Here is a 17,075-nt window from a genome sequence, read left to right on the forward strand (position 1 = left end):
GATAAGCAATTATCAACAAATTAGGGGCCCAATGCACAAATCCGTGCACCTTGAAAGGAACTGTGGGCTGCGAGGCTGTGGGAGACACAGGGGCGGGTCTTGGCCCATCCTCCGCACCCCTGCCCGGCCCCTCCCACCACAGCCCTTGGTTCCCTATCTGACAGCAACCCCACTCCTGTCGCCACTGCTCCCACGCACTGACGGTGCCAGCCCTGCTTGCACCCGCTGACGGTGTAGAGCGATTGGGGCCAGCACCAGCAGCAGTGTGAGTGGGGCCTGCGCCATCAGCGGGTGCTGCCCTGATTGCCCCTCAGGAGCTGGGGGAGGTGGAGAAGCCCCCAGGGAAGATCAGGGCCAGCAGCCGCTTACACCCGCTTATGACGCCGAGTGATCAGGACCGGCGCTGGGCACGGGCAGTGGGTGCAAATGGTGGCTTCAGCATCGGCACCAGCTGTGGGTGTGAGTGGGGCTGGCACCAGCAGTGAGTGTGAGCGGTGGCGGCTCTGGTGCTGGCAGCAGGTGCGAGCGCTGGGTGGGACCGCGGCACGTGGAAGCAAAGAATTTTCAGTAACCACCAGAGGCTCGCCCAGATGACAGTGACCCGCGTTGGTCTGGCGCCCCCGCTCACCTGCTCCACCATCCCGCCGCAGCCAACGCCCGCCATGTTCTGCACTCGCCCCCTGGTGGTCAGCGCATGTCATAGCAACCAGTTGTTTGGTTCTTCGGGTTGTTCCACTGCTCGGTCTATTTGCATATTAGCCTTTTATGATATAGGATAGAGAAAATTTCTAAGAAAGGATGAAGGCCTTCAATCATATTGAAAGCAAAATTCATGAAAACAGATCTGTACTTGAACTTGTCTTTATGTATGGCTCACGGGTTTTTGTTGCAAACTAAAGAATTCATTCTTGCCAGTAATAAATACTCTTTCTAAAGAGTATTCGATAGCCCAAAAACTCTCTCATAGGCCTTGAGAATGATCTACTCAGCCAGAAATAATCAACCGCCTTGCTTTCTCTGGGGCTGAGCAGCTTTATAGTCCAGAGCTCGGCCACCATCACCCACAAGGAACGTAGCAGAGTGAATGCCCCATTCATTGAAAGATGATTCTCCAGAGTGCAGCTCCTTCCCCATTATGCTTCCTTCCTACTTCCATTCTCTTGAGGTTGCTTCTGACTGGTGGAACCTGAGTTATGTGCTGGAACCTTGGCTTGAAGAAAGTGGGAAGATGAGGGGATTTCTAGCTTCTGTCTTGATTGGGAAGGTGGGATCCACATTGTGCCTCATTACCCAATATATTTATAGGGAGGGTGATCACAGATGTTGAGTGGCCTCACATAATGAGTGTTGACTATACTTGTTGACGTTTTTAGTACTTCAAATAAAATGGAAAAAGTGCTGGATGCTTCCAGATGAGAACATTATAAAAAGCAGATTGCTTATCATCAAAGGAAAATATCAAAGGAATTTAAAATGCTAGAACTCAGTAGAGTTTCATGTCTATAGAATTGTGAGAGAAAATATTGAATCAATTATTCCATTAGAAGCATTTTGTATGAATGGATTGATTCAGTATTCTCCCAGAACTGGAAGCTAGAAAGAGCATGAAGATATTTGATAACTGAGAGGAAATCTAGAGGAACTAAAAACTTTACCTGATTCACAGCATTCCTGGGCTCTGGTGGAAAGTTACTTTTTATTCTTATTTATTTATTTGCTTTTAATATACCTACAGAGTAAGGGAAGAACAAAAGTAGCATTTATTAAAATATCTCCTGTCTGCCTGACACCATATTTTGCATTTATATCTCTCAAGTTATAATTCCACCTATGTAAAGTAGACACTAATATTCTCATTTTACAGATGAAGATACTGAGGCTCCAAGAGAGTCGGCATTTCCCATAGTTGGTAAAGCTGGGATGTAAACTTAGTGTACTCTGAACAAGTATAATGCTGACTTCTTGTGTCCTTTTGGCTTTCTCCTGTCTTTATAACTGGGTGACTGACTAGAAGCTGTGCTTCTCCAATTTATGAATGGAGAAAGGATATATCGAGAGTAACAGATTATCAGCTGTGTATAAATCCTAAATAGCAAGATCCTCCCAATATTTTTAAATTATTTCTTTATGATAGATTTTAGAAAATAGATTTATAGACATAGGAGAGAGAGAGCTCCAAGTTTTTACTCTCAAAGGATATTAAGCTTTTAGGAATCCTCTCTAATAAAATGGTAATATGCAAATTAACCATCACTCTGCTACATAAGCCACGCCCACCAACCAAGCCACGCCCACCAGCCAATCAGGGCGAGTATGCAAATTAACCCCAATCCAAGATGGCTACAGCCACAGAGAGCAAGGTTTCCCAGGTTACAGAGCAAGCCAAGCTTTCCATAGCAGTTGCAGGCCTAAGCCTCCACTCAAGCTACAAAGTTTCAATTATAGAAGGTAAACAAATTGAAACAAATGGCGGCAGAATGGAGCTTGAGAGAGCAGGCCAGGGTTGCCAGCAGCAACAGGGGAAGCAAAGCTTTCCGCACACCCTGGCCGGGCTCACCTGCTTAAGGCTACAAAGTTTCAATTGTAGAAGGTGAATTAACTGCCACAGAAATGGCTGCCACCCCAGAAATGGCTGCCACCCCAGGTTACAAAGTTTCAATTGTAGAAGGAAAATAAATTCCAGATACCAGGGCCTCCCCTTGGGTTGCCAGGGGGCTTGGCCGGCCTACAAACCACCACAGGCCCCTCGCTCAGGCCGCCCCACACCCCAAGGGAACCCACACCCTGATCCGGGACACCCTTCAGGGCAAACCAGCTGGCCCCCACCTGTGCACCAGGCCTCTATCCTATCTAATAAAAGAGTAATATACAGATTGATCATCACTGCAACACACAATATAGCTGCCCCAATGTGGTCAAAGATCCTGCCCCCATGTGGACACAAGATGGCCACTACAAGATGGCCAGCAGGAGAGGGCAGTTGGGAGGCACCCGGCCTGCAAGGGAGGGCAGTTGGAGGTGATCAACCCTGCAGGAGAGGGCAGTTAGGGGTGACCAGGCTGGCAGAGGAGGGAAGTTGGGGGCAAACAGGCTGGCAGCGGAGTGGTTAGGGGGTGATCAGGCTGGCAGGCAGAAGCGGTTAGGGGCAATCAGGAAGGCAGGCAGGCAAGCAGTTGGGAGCCAGCAGTCCTGGATTGTGAGAGGGATGTCTGGCTGCCCATTTAGGCCTAAACGGGCAGTCGGACATCCCTCCAGGAGTCCCAGATTGTAGAGGGTACAGGCTGGGCTGAGGGACAACCCCCCGCCGTGCACGAATTTCGTGCACCGGGCTTCTAGTACCATCATGGTGTAGAGTCTGACAGAGGACACACAGCTGAGATAAATGTGCACTTACCTTTTTTCCAGGCCTACAGGCCCAAGTCAGCACCTCTCCCTAAGGTAGGAAGAAAAGCAAAACTGCACTGCCCCAACTGGCTCCCATTATTGCCATAATATCTAGTGAGCAGAGTAAATGTATGACAAGCAATTATCTTTCCATTTCTATACTCAAATAATACACTTAACGCCGGTGGTCTTGATCCGGCATCAAGAAGGGTTCAGGAACCTAGAGAAGGTGCTGTGCATAAATTAATCAAGAGTCCAGAGATGAAACATAATTTTGAAAGGCATCATGGGGAGTCAGAGAAGACTTAGCTAAAGGAACTAAGTTCTCCTCGTCTCAGGACACCTTGCTTTTTATTAATACAAATTGTCCTAAGGCGAGGTAGATATACACATCAAAGGGTAGGGTTTCGTATACACAGTCCATTGCCTTGGGCTGTTCAGGTGTTTGGCCAACAGGAGGCAATAACATGTAGATTGAGATGCCCTGAGCTGTCAGGCAGCAAGCAATCATCCTTTTCAGGTTTGGGGAAATGCCTTTAGCCATTCCCAGCAGGTGATAACATATGTGATTCAGCCCTTGTTGAGTCCCCAAGTTCCATCAACCTTTCGATGAAACTCTTGCAATTATGACATGCTGGAATTAATTCTATAACACTGTTATAGAATTAATTATATTAAAATATAAAATTTAAATATACTAATTTCTGAATAAATTTCACTGCAAGTGACATAAAATTGAAATTTATTCAGTGAGAAAGAAATAAAATCAGATCCTTTTGTCAAAGAAGATTGGGAGTGTGTGTGGGGTTTGTGGGGGTTGGGGAAGCTGTTGGAAATATATATAACTCCAAGGCCCTTTAGGCCATATACTTTCTTCTTTAACACCTCCAAAACTACCAAAGACCTCTTGAAAAGTCATTGGGTGTTCCAGTTTCAAGTTGTACTTCACTGCCAACTTTTGGTCAAGAGGGGCTTATTTCAACCAGGTTGAAAAGGGTTGTAAGGTTTTTAAAGCAAAGAGTGGCAGATGCGATTGAAGGTGGGTATCATTTAACCCAGTGCCTATCCTGCATTAATGTGTATGCAAATCACCTAGGGATCTTGTTAAGATGCACATTCTGAGATAGTATGTTTGGGTGGTACCTGAGGCTTTACCCTTCTAAGAATTTCTAGGAGATGCTTATGATGTTGGTTCTTGGACCACCCCTGCATATAAGTTCTATCTTGGCTTTCCTCTTTTCACTCCTCCTAACTTCTTCTTCCCATCATTACATCTTGAATATTAGTAGTAATTTACTATATATGAATATTATATTTGACATTGCCAATACATATTTCCTCCCTTTTATTTTTCAGTATATTTTGTTATGTAATCTTTCTAATATAGGCTTTACCTGTTCTTAGCAGCCTTGAAATATTGGAGGCCATGAAAGAATGGGCTCAAATGTTCATGAGGCATCAAGAAATATCTAACTCAGAGGAATCTTTTGTCAATTTTACCATCAGCAGTTTTTTTCCTCTATACCATGGTAATTGCTACATTTCTGCTTTACCTCTCCGTCTGTTATGTTTAGAACTGAGACAGATACCTACATGTTATAAAGCCATTTTTAATGTCTTGACAGAGAAGAATTTTCATTTAAGAAGGCTTGGTGGTCATAAACAACATATTCTGAGTTTCATTACAAAGATCTTTTCTGCTCCTCTGTTTGTATATACATGTAACTCTGGTTTTGCTATTTTAAGATTTCTCATACATTTTTATGTCCTCGTTCATTTCAGTTCTATTTCTAGTTCTACTGTACAAGTTATCAACTAGAATTAAAATTTAGTGCTTCTCTGGGTAACTTAAAGCTAAATGTCAGGTTAGCAGTTGGCAAGAACCCAGGAAACCTCAGCTACTGTTTCATTCTACTTTTATGACATAGGAACAAACTGCTGTCTAGTAAAAAAAATACTCATAAGTTACCCTTGAAAATAATCACAAAGACTTAATAAAATATTGCCTTTTGTATGAGTCATACAGTGGTTATTATATATACATTAAATAATTTTAATTCAAATTTAATAATTCACAACTATTAATAACTGTAGTTTAAAAGAGTCTTCTCAATGCTACTAGAGTTTTTATTTTTTATATTTCAAAGAAGTAATTTTAAATTTAGCAAGCTTTAATTTTATAATTCTCATGGAATACATAAAAATGTAGGTAATTGTAAGTGATTCTTTTAATCAGATTTTCCTAAAACATTTCACAGGGTATATTAAGTTGCTGTTTCATAATATAACTGATTCCAAAATTTTTTTATACATCTCTACTTGTAAGAAATTGGACCATAAACCTATGTTCTAAAAAAATAATTTTCTATTATGAAATAACACCAGAGAGGGAAGTTAGATATATGAATTATATTTCTATATTTTTAACAGATGTAAGTTTTATAGTTCCATGTGCAAAAATGGAATTCTATAATAATCAAAAATAGTATTTGTGACTTTTGTTACTATATGTTTTCACTCTGAGGCTACTTTTTCACTGATGACAGAAAAACTGAATCGAAAGACTTTTAAAATATAATCAGCTCAATCCAATGAATTGGGGGGAGGAATTCAAGGTTCATTATTTACTTCATAGCCCAATTTACAAAAACCATCTAGGGCTTTTTTACCTCTCCTGGCCCTAAAAGACCACATGTAGTGTGAAAAAGGTGGAGGGCCTTATATATGTGATTTGGCAAGTGTTGGAAATAAGAAAGAAGCCTCCATTTGAGATTGTTGTTGTTGGCATAATGATTAAATCCTTATTCTATACATATGGGACATAATGTTGACTCTTAGGGTGGCACGTTAGATAGGGATAGTCACTCATCTGGACCCAGTGTAGCTTCTTGGTACAAGTGATTTTTCTTACAATCTCATCATTTACTTGTGAAGTGCATTATGGCTAAAGCATAAGGTTGTCTACATCTGGCGTAGGAGATCTCTTGGCAAAGCTAACTGCTTTCCCCTTTACCCACCTTCTGAGCCTTCTACTTGGACATATGGGAAATTTATGGTTTCCCTCTATATTTAAATGAGACCCTCCCCCCCCCAAAAAAAAAGGAAGGGAGGTCTCAGCCCTGTTGAGTCCCCAAGAAAGTGAGCACTCAGCATTGTTCTTGTGTTTCCTCCTCCCCTATTTCTTTGTCTTTACCCCGAGTTCTTACCCTTCCCTGTTTTGGGGCGAAGGTGAGGACCACGGGGCAAAACAGAATAGTACATTTCTCTCTGTTCTTAAAACTATGCTCTGCTCAATGTGGTCTGGTGAGGTTCACTTCTCTCAATTTGAGAGATGGAGTTAGGCAGGAAGTAAAACCTGAGATTGCAAATGTTCTCCATATTCTTCCATTTCCTTTTTTATTTCATTTTTTTAAAATATGTTTTTATTGATTTGTTTTAGAGAGAGAGGAAGGGAGAGGGTGGAGAGAAAAACATCGATGTGAGAGAGAAACATTGATCCATTGCCTCCCGATAGGGAATCAAATCAGTAACCTTTTGGTGCACGGGATGATGCTCAACCAACTGAACCATACGAGCCAGGGCTATTCTCCCCTTTTTAAATCTCATCTCTTACATTTAAGTTATGACTTTTTAACATAATAATAAAAAAAGCACGTTTTCTTCCTTTCTTAGTATTTGATGTAGGAATGGTCGTGGTCATCTGCCATGACCATTATATTGGACAACATATTATTGTGCTACATGTTGGTGTGTATAAAGATACCAGCATGTTTTTGTGGTTCAGACAGTTAGTGTGGAGGCCTTGACTCCCATCTAGCTCAACCACCTACCCCCGTATAACCTTAGGGAAATCATCATCTTCTCTAAGCCTCGTTTTAATAATCTGTAATAGAAATGACACATAAGTAGCAACTTTAGAAATGTTCTGTTCCAGGAAAGAAATAGTAAAGAAAGAAATGCTATTGGTATTCAGGAAAAGTATATTTTATCACCTTTCATTAAATAGTTTGATCCCAGTAGTCCTGAAATTACTCTCTAAAAATCCAGTGGGTGAGTTTCTCTATAATTAGGAGTCCTTAGGATCCTCTAAGCAACTGGCAGAATATTTCTAATTCCCCCAGTTTTCAAATGTTGATTAATGATTCTGTCATCTTTGCAATTCAGTTTTAAGCACTTCTAGGATACTTGTTGCAGAGGGGAGTATGAAATACAGCATACACTATAAAGTAGACCTTAGACAGTTTCTCATGAGTTCTCTTGTCCAGAGAATGAAACGGATATACATGTAAATTTATAGAACTGACATACTCTTTTCCCTCTGGCTTGCCATGTGTTGTCATAAATGCCTGCTGACTAGTAGTCAATGAAGACCATTTAATATTAGAAGTCCTAGAGTAAAAATTAATTTTAGGTTATATGACAAATCTAATAAATTCTACTTTTTTTCTATTTCATTGGCATATCATCAATTTTACTTCTAGCTTAAGAAACTAAGCCTTCTAAATGAAGTCTTCTAAACTAATGTCCTTTGGGAATTAAATCACTGAAGACAATAAAGACTTTAAAAACTCATAAGAATATTTTGGGGAAGGGGAACTTTTTTTTTTTTTTACTTATGTTGATTATTGTTTTAAAAGCATTTCATCTAATGAGTTTCTCAGTTTCTCTTTTGATCCTTATCTACCTCATGAATTTGATTGTTCATAAATGAATATAATTGGTAGCTATGCCTTCTATGTTAAACATATATGGGTTGATTTTTCTTCAAAGTAAATTACTTCTTTGTAGTATTAAGTTACTCTAATTTCCTACCTCCGTGCCTTTTATTTTCCCCTGGAGAAAACCCTTCCAGGGCATGACCTAATGAATTCTGGTTCAAATTTCCAAATGAATCCGAACCAAAGTGATTCTGTACGTTGGTGGAGGGGACCTTCATTAAATACCCTAGTGAGGGAAATTTTAGTCTTTCATACTAGAATAAAGTACTTTTCTTGACATATTGAAATTGAACTTCAACGTTTATGAGACTAGTAAATTGCAGCAGCACGTTGTAACATGTCATGAGTCCAGTAGAGCCTTAGGTCAAGGGTTTTTACTTTCTCTATAACCCCATTAAAAACAGCAGTGTTTCTAATTATTTTTCCTTTAAAAATTAGAAAAGTATGTCTTTCTCTCCAGAGACATGTTATCTTCAGTTATTTCTATAATTTATATGGTTGCATGGGGTATGTCTTTATAGTTTTTATTTGGCTTGACCAAAGTGCAAATTCAATTTTATAGGTATGACTAGTTAGCCTTCTCTTTTAAAACCTGAATGTGGTTTTGTAATTGAGAAAGTTAATTTTTGCTTCTCCTCTTTATTCCTGACTCTGCCATCTTCGTATCTCAAGGGCTTCTTAACATCACAATTTCAAGAGAACACTACCGCATTTAACTGTAGGACCAGAATCCATTTATACTACTGTGTTCACATTGTAGTTGGAGTTGATTATCTGAAGTTGACTTGATATTTTTCTTTAGCACTTCTTTTGCATCCCTCAAATATGGTCACCAGATTACAACACAGCCTGCAAGAGCTTCTAGCTCTTACGATCTATCATCTTTGAAGGTTTTCTGAAGTAACATGACAAGATCAAAAACATACTGTTTTGATGGCTAATTGGCTGGGCTTCCTCAGGATGCCAGCATTTTATTTATTCTGCTACCCACATGGCTGAATGTGGGGGTTTGCTATGAATTGTAAGAATAGACAATGCATAAAAATGTATAAAATTCAGTGTGTGTCTTATTTGAAGTCAACTGTGCCACTCATGGTATTTGTTAGTAACAAAGAGAAACTGACTCTAGCAACCTGAAGGCTGTGGGAACTACTGAATCCAACATGGGCTGAAAAACATAGTATGAGGAAACAAGGTAGCCCCAGAGATCAAGATTCAGGATATCCAAAAGCAATTCTTTACTGAAAGAGTCTAGCAAGGACATCGCCCCATCGCTTCCACTATTGTCAGTGAACTCTAGCCATCCCTTCATCTTTCTGTCACTCACTCAGAAATGGAAGCCTTCCAAACAAGAACATCCAGTTAGCTGAGGCTGTGTCCTATGCCCAGCCTGGTGGCCTAAGACCACAGGGAGAGAGAAGCTGGCATACTTTTTTTCCTGTAGGCTACATACAGTGGAAGGTTTTCCTCCTAAATTGGAAAGAAAGTGGCTTTCTATATAGATACAGGGTTTTAAAAATAACTTGCAAATATTCACTATTTTTATAAAACAAGCAACTCATGATTAACTTTGACAATTTATTTTTAAAAATTAAGATTTTTCTGGGACATCATGTTGAAGCTGGAGAATCCCACCTTTGTAACATATTATTTGGGTTAACTTGGGAAACAAAAAAAAACATTTCTAATTCCTAATATACAAATTTAAAATAATGATATTGACTGAATAAGATGGTGCTGAGATATTATTTATAATTTCTTAAAGACAATTACAAATACATTTCATGTATTTATTTTTTTGTTGTTAATCTTCACCCGAGACAGTGAAAGGGAGGGGGAGAGACAGAGAAAGAGAGAGAAACATCAGTGTGAGAGAGACACATTGATTGGTTGGTTGCCTCTTGCACTCACCCTGACCAGGGCCAGGGATCGAGCTTGCAATCGAGGTACGTGCCCTTGACTGGAATTGAACCCAAGACCCTTCAGTCCATGGGCCAACATTCTATCCACTGAGCCAAACCAGCAAGGGCCATGCATTCATTTTTTAATGGTATTTTTCTACTTAGGCAACTTATTTGATTGGTATGATTGTAATTTTTAAAAAATTAATATTACTTTGCTGCATGATGATTCTGTTCACTTATCTGCAATTTTAAAATAAATTATATAGTTTGATATTTTTTTTTTCTTTAACAGACAGGCCAGCCTCAATGAAGCAGCCGAGAAGTATTATGATCTGGCAGCCAGGCTGAGGCCCAATGTAAGTACTTTCCTGATGAGAAGCATTACTTACAGGGACAGACTCACAGCATGAGATAGTTGTAGACTAGATGCCTCTTGATACTGGGTTTTCTCTCTCTGATCCTTTATTCTGAATACCAACTAAATGGCTAATTCAACAATAAAATTTGCCAATCTCAACCTTCTTTCTTTTCCCAGAGGTACAGATTTCTATTTTCTATCCTGCATAAAGCTTATAAATTTTTATCATCAAAATACAGGTGTTAGCATTTCTAAATAATTTGCGTTTGTAAGACTTTTAAAATTAGTTTCCTTGAAAGTTTGTTTGCTGTGGTGTTAAATATCTAAGAACTTCTGAACCTCATAAGTATTTTTTTATTCTTACATATAGTCATATAGGTGTGTGCCTTTTTAATATTCCACGGATCCTAATAACTGTGCTTTTCAACTTTATCAAGTATGTTTTTATTTGAATTTTTCCCTGGGTAGTCACACTTCCATACAGTACGATGGATATAAATTAGGTCATTACTATTGAAATAGAGGAACCATTTATGAGGAAATAAGAATGGGTTTTGTATCGGTCTTCTAAGCACTTTTTATTCACAGCACATCACTGAATTCCATTCCATTACTTTTATTCTCATACACACTCCGCTCTGCTCTCTGCATCACTATTTGACACTAAGACCTCTATCCTGCTCTCTGGATCTACACCATCTATCGAGAAATGTAATTTTGTAATGAAAGTGCATGTGTGATGTGACTACAAATGGAATCCGTCTCATTTCTGTACAGTAACTCATCTATTGGGCAAACAAACATCTATAGAATGCCCGCTTTGTGATAGGATATGAAGATTTTGCACCCTAAAAGACCACACGATGTAGCAGAGAAGACTGAACATCATCAGCTAATCGCAGTACAGTGTGGTGATTCCTATAGAGAGGTACCCACAGTCCTGTGGGAGCACAAGAAGAAGATTAATGCTTCTTGAAAGCAACCCACACAGGAAGTAGGTTTTTTTCAGGAGATTCAACCACATGTAAACTTAGCCCTGAATCAGAAAGTCCTTTGTTTCATTAATCATGAGGTACTTTTAAGAATTGGTGAGCTGTTTGTAACAGAAGAGAATAATTTAATAGCTGTAATGGTAGGAACGATAACAGCTAAAATTTATTGAACACTTATCATATTGTCAGACATTGTGCTAAGTCCTTCCTATGAATTCCCTCATTCATTTCTCACAACAACCCACGGGTAGTTCCTTTATCCCCATTCCGTTGAAGCTCAGGAGACATTCATCCTCTGTCACATCTAAGAAGTAGAATTACATTGAAACCTAGGCTACTGTGTACATAAGAGAAAGCTTGATGGAAAAATGCACTTAGAGAGGAAATGCAGGCCACAAGTCTAGGAAACCAAAAATAAGAATGGTCTTCTCATATTTACTGAATACCTATTAAGTGCCAAGCACTATTCCAGGCACTGGATACACAGCAGTGAACAAAATTGACAAGAGTCCCTGCCTGTTGGGAGCTTATAATCTAGGCTGAGGTGATGGGGCAGAAGCAGATGAGTATGGCATTGTCAGACAGTGATAAGCGCTTTGGAGAAAAGTGGAGCAGGAAAAGGGAGTTAGGAGGTGCTGGGGGAGGTATGCTAAATGCACAGCTTTGTAAATGCCTGAGTTGGGCATCTTTGTGTGGCATTTCTCAGAAAAGGGTTACATTTGAGGACTTAAACTTATTATAACTTAATTGAAGACAGGAATCAGGTTTTTTGTTTTTCTTGCTTTTTTCTTTATATTCTTTACATTGCCTAATATATTGCTCTTAATGTACATAATAAATGATGATGTTAAGTTTAACCTTTACTCATTGAGTATGTCACTTGAGTGTCACTTTTATTTTTGTTAAGTGGTTGATCAAAAGATCTTCTTCAGCGTATTATAGTGGATTAGTGAGAAAGAGCTAGCTGAGCTATTTGACCTGACCTAAAAAATTAAAGACGCTGAGGAACCCCAGATTTAAGCCTGATTTATGAGATTATTTATTTTAAATGACTAGCCAAATCATAAAATCAATATTTAATCTCCAACTCAGAGCCATTTTTTTCTGAAACTCCCAAAAGTTTCTTCATAAATGTGGTACAGACTGCTCTTGAAAAATGCTTTTATTCAAATGATACTTCCCTTATCTGGTAATGATAAATTATTTTATGGACTTGGAGAGAATACAAAGTTCATACTTAACAGTAAGTAAATGGTGTTACAGTCAATGGATCTACAGATGTGATCTTTCCATATCTGTTTTAAGAATTGTGTTTTGGTTTCTGTATGCAATCTAGGGAAGTGAGATGTCACCAAGGCAAGACTGATAAAATACAGTACATTTTCCCCCTGAAATGAAGAGATCTATTTAAACAATAGCTATGTAATGATTTATTAGCAGTTAGCATCTGATCTAAATTAAGGTATCCATCTAACATTTCTCTTGCTTATAGCTGTTTATTCACTTTGTCATAAAAGCATTGTCATTTCTGTGCTTTAACTTAATAAATTTTAGTTGCATGCTTATATAACATAACAAAACAGATTTTAATTCCCATTCCACATTTAAGTAGTTTAACTATCTCCTCTATTTTTGTTGTCTACATGATAATCTACTCTTACTCTTATTTTTCATAAAGCATTTCTTTCCATTGTTTAAAAGACCAACTACAACAATCAGTAGTTGTATGTGGGGTCTCTGTGGATGTTTTAGCAATGTTCATGTCAGATCATGACTATACAAAGTAAAATACGTGGCTGCAAGCCTTGTACACATCACTTATCATCTTATTAAAAAGATTGTTGGTTATCTCTGTATGTTATTTCTCTCTTAATAACATACCTATTTCATTTCTTCAAGATGCCCCATAATAAATTTATTTAATTTTTCTATTCTACAAAAGCCATATTTTTCTATAAAATTTACTTAGAAGAATTCCATTGATCAAAACCTGAAATAATAAAAGAAATCTAAATTAGCAGGAACATATAATTTTAAGTTTCAGATTCTAATATTGTCTCTTCAACAGGGATACTCAATACATTGCCACCGAAGTACACAATCAGAGAAATATATTTATTACAAAAATTGCACTATTAAAAATTTATTTGATTGTGGAGGTGCTGTAAAATTAAACCTCATATTATATTTAAATATATCTCTATAATGGGAAAACTCTTTACCAAAATAGCCATTTTGAGGTTTTTTTTTATTTTTAGTGTTGTTTTCTTTAAGAAAATTGATCTTTTGGTGGAAGTTACTTTGAAAACACAACACTGTTCCTCTGTCTTCTCTCCCACTTATGCACATCAAAAAATGCTGACTCCTGAGGACTAGAGGGAACATTTAAATGAAATGGTTTTGTTCTTCCTGTGGGACTCAAGCCAAATTCTGCATTAACGTATGGATTTCTAAATATAAGGAATGGAGAATTTGCATAGCAGAAAGTCACCCACTTTAGTAAACTCTAGAGTTAGAAAGGAGTAATTCCTAATGACCAGGTTTATATAGCTTCTATTCTTCTGAATTCATGTGACTTATTTTTAAATCAAGTTCCAGCTTGTGCAAGACTCTATACCAAATGCAGTAGGATTTAAAAGTTATGAAAAAATTAACCCTGACCTTGAGAAATATACTATGTAATGTGGGGAGAGAGTGGAAGAGAAAACACATGGGCAGTAAATAATACTATATAGTAAGTGCTTTCTGTGGGATGTAAACTAGGTACTAGAGAAATGCCCAAGAAAGAGATATTACTTTCAGCTTGATTGATGCTAGAAGGCATAGGCCATAGGTGAGAAGTTTAGAGAATCTTAAAATGACAGGATCTTCATTGGTGAAGATTTTAGCAAAAGAAGGAGAAAAGAGAGTCTGGAAAGCTGAGGCATATACATGAACAAGGAGATTGAGCTCAGGAAGGATGAACTATGCCCAAGAAATAATAAGCAGATATGGTTTATATTGCCAACGCTGAGAGGCAGAGAGGAAGGGGGAGGGAAGACAGAACTGGAAATTATGGTAAAACCAAATAAAAGTCATAAATACCATACTAAGAATAGGAGTTTGTATTCCAGAATTGTGTTAAACAGAATGGCATAATGAAAGTGATCATTTAAGATAGCCATTTATATGATGTAATGAATACAGGGTGGGGCAAAAGTAGGTTTATAGTTGTGAGTACATGAAACAGAGTTTATTCTTGTATTACTAGAGGCCTGGTGCACAACATTTGTGCACAGGGGTGGGGTTCCTCAACCCAGCCTGCACCTTCTCTCAGTCTGGGACCCCTGGGGGAGCGGGCCTCAGCCAGCAAGTGGACAACCCCCAAGGGATCCTTAGTGCTGCCACGGAGGCAGGGGAGGCTCCTGCCACCACCACTGTGCTTGCCAGCCTGTGAGCCAGGCTTCTGGCTGAGCAGCGCACCCCCTGTGAGAGCATACTGATTACCAGGGGGCAGTTCCTGCATTGAGCGTCTGCCACCTGGTGGTCAGTGCACGTCATAGCGACTGATCATTCTGCCGTTCGGTCAATTTGCATATTAGGGTTTTATTATATAGGATTATTTATTAATTTTTGCATTATTTTTCATATGAACAACTGGCAACCTACTTTTGCCCCACCCTGTATATGGTGCATATTGGAAAGTAGAGTTGAGAAATGCAGTCTTGGGAAAACCAAATAAAAGGTCGTTGTAATGGTATAGACAGAAGGTATAAAAGATCCTAAAATTTGGAAACACAGTGGAATGGAAAAGATTATGCAGGGGAAATAAGCAGATTATTTGATAGGATGTGAGTAAGAAAATTAGTTGGCCCAATGCCTTGTTCTAAAATTTTGAATTTAGATAACTTGGGGGAAAAAATACCCTAAATGGAAATAGGGCGGGTGGAGGGGTATGTTCATTTCAAGAAGGAATTGTTATGTTTTCACCAAGCAGATTCTGAGTGAGAGGTAGGATGTTCTAATTTTCTATGGGTATGCCTTTCAACTGAGCAGTTTGGAAAAAGGCCACAGTTAGGGATAATGCTGTGGGAAGTCCTTTATAGAAAGGAGATAGTACCAAAGAGGTGGATAAGGTCATGGAGGCTCTGAGCCAATGTACAGAAGGAGAGAAGAAAGTTCATTTCAAACCCTTGGGAAATATGTACATTTGAATGTAATGTAGGAAGACAGGAGACGATGGCAAGGCATAGAAATAATGTTGGTGAGCAATTTCCACTGCTGCTAAAGGTGATTGAGAAAGTTTGTTGACTTCAGAGAATAAGACAATGTTAACTAACTTTAAAAGTTCAGTTTTATGCAAGTGATATGGGCAGAGTTATAAGGCCTTAAGGAAATGGGGAATTGGGAGCAGAGAGTATAACCTTTTTTTCTGTAAATAAGTTTGGAGGTAAATGAAAGACAGGGAGAAAAGAAATATTAACTATGTATATATTAAATATTAAAGATAGTTATTAAGGTGTGTGTGTGTCTACATATGAGACTAAAAATGTGTGCAAATAGAGGGGAAGGCAAAAAAAAAAATACTGAAGCTTTTAAAGAATCATTTCCTCCCCAGGAATTGAAGAAGAAAAAGTAGACTATGAAAATACAGAAGGAAAAAACAAAATTTGGAAATGGAGGGACGTAAGCTTAGGTTGTAAATTTACTTCTATCATCATTATTTGGTTATTGGCTGATTCTGTGGCAATAGGGCAAAATTGACAACATCAAAAACCTGTGGGCAGCTATATGTGCTGAGGTTCAGTGCACATAATATTTGATATAGGCCTGTAGTATCTATGTGTGATAAATAAATGCTAGTAAAAATACATTTTTTGTGAGATATGGATGGCATTAAGCCAGTAGCCATTGTGTCATAATTCTAAGTGAAGTTCTGAAATCACTGGTGGGTTACTTCTGGTTTTGATTCAGCTCCCCAACTTTTGTTAGATGTTGTGTTCACCCTTCATATTTGTAATATGTATAATATTTTATAAATGTTCTTCCATGTGCATCCATTGTATATGAATTAAAGAGGAATGTGTTCCGATGATTAGACTATCCAGCAGAAAATTACATAAGGGCATTATATCTTATGTATATAAGGCACTTAGAACATAAATTATTTCAGAGCATTATTATAAAATCAAAGCCAATGTTATCCATTTGGGTTCATTAACAACGATTATATGTCAAAGGGTTGGCATGATAAATATGGGATTCGAAGAAATGAGCTTGCTATAAGAGAGTACAGCAGCGTTATGAGATAGTTCACATATTCTACAATATATTACTTTCAATTTGGACTACTCTTTTTATGGAAGTATATGGTGGTGGCATTATGGCTGTGCAGTAGAAATAACCACTAAGACTGAAATCTGGGGGGAAAGGATAAGAATTAATTATTTGGGCTGTTGTGATGGATGAGAGAAAATATTGTAAGTTATAGTTGTTCCTGTTGGGAAAGATATTTCTCACCCCTAATTAGAACAAGAGACCATGAAAATAAAGTTATGCAGGACAGATTGAGATTTGACCTTAAAAGGGATTGGGGGTGGGGGAATTACTGAGATTTTATTTTGTTGGGAAAAAATGACAGGGTTACTAATAATTTGTCTGGGAAGCAGTTAAACCACATTTCTATTGTAAATAGAGGAAGAACCATATGGCCTCTTCCAAAACTTTCCACAAGTTTCTG

The 17,075-nt window shown here is 38.4% G+C and overlaps 1 protein-coding gene across 1 annotated transcript in view; it reads left to right on the top strand.

Moving 5' to 3' along the window:
- Positions 1-17,075, top strand: part of TMTC2 (transmembrane O-mannosyltransferase targeting cadherins 2) — a 416,162-nt gene that overhangs the window by 354,313 nt on the left and 44,774 nt on the right. Inside the window, exon 11 of the mRNA XM_079775789.1 lies at positions 10,299-10,362. Coding sequence (XP_079631915.1) covers positions 10,299-10,362 — 64 coding nt within the window. The remainder of the gene's footprint in view (positions 1-10,298; positions 10,363-17,075) is intronic.

The sequence above is a fragment of the Cnephaeus nilssonii genome (assembly GCF_951640355.1).
Source record: "Cnephaeus nilssonii genome assembly, chromosome: 6".
Classification (NCBI taxonomy): Eukaryota; Metazoa; Chordata; class Mammalia; order Chiroptera; family Vespertilionidae; genus Cnephaeus; species Cnephaeus nilssonii.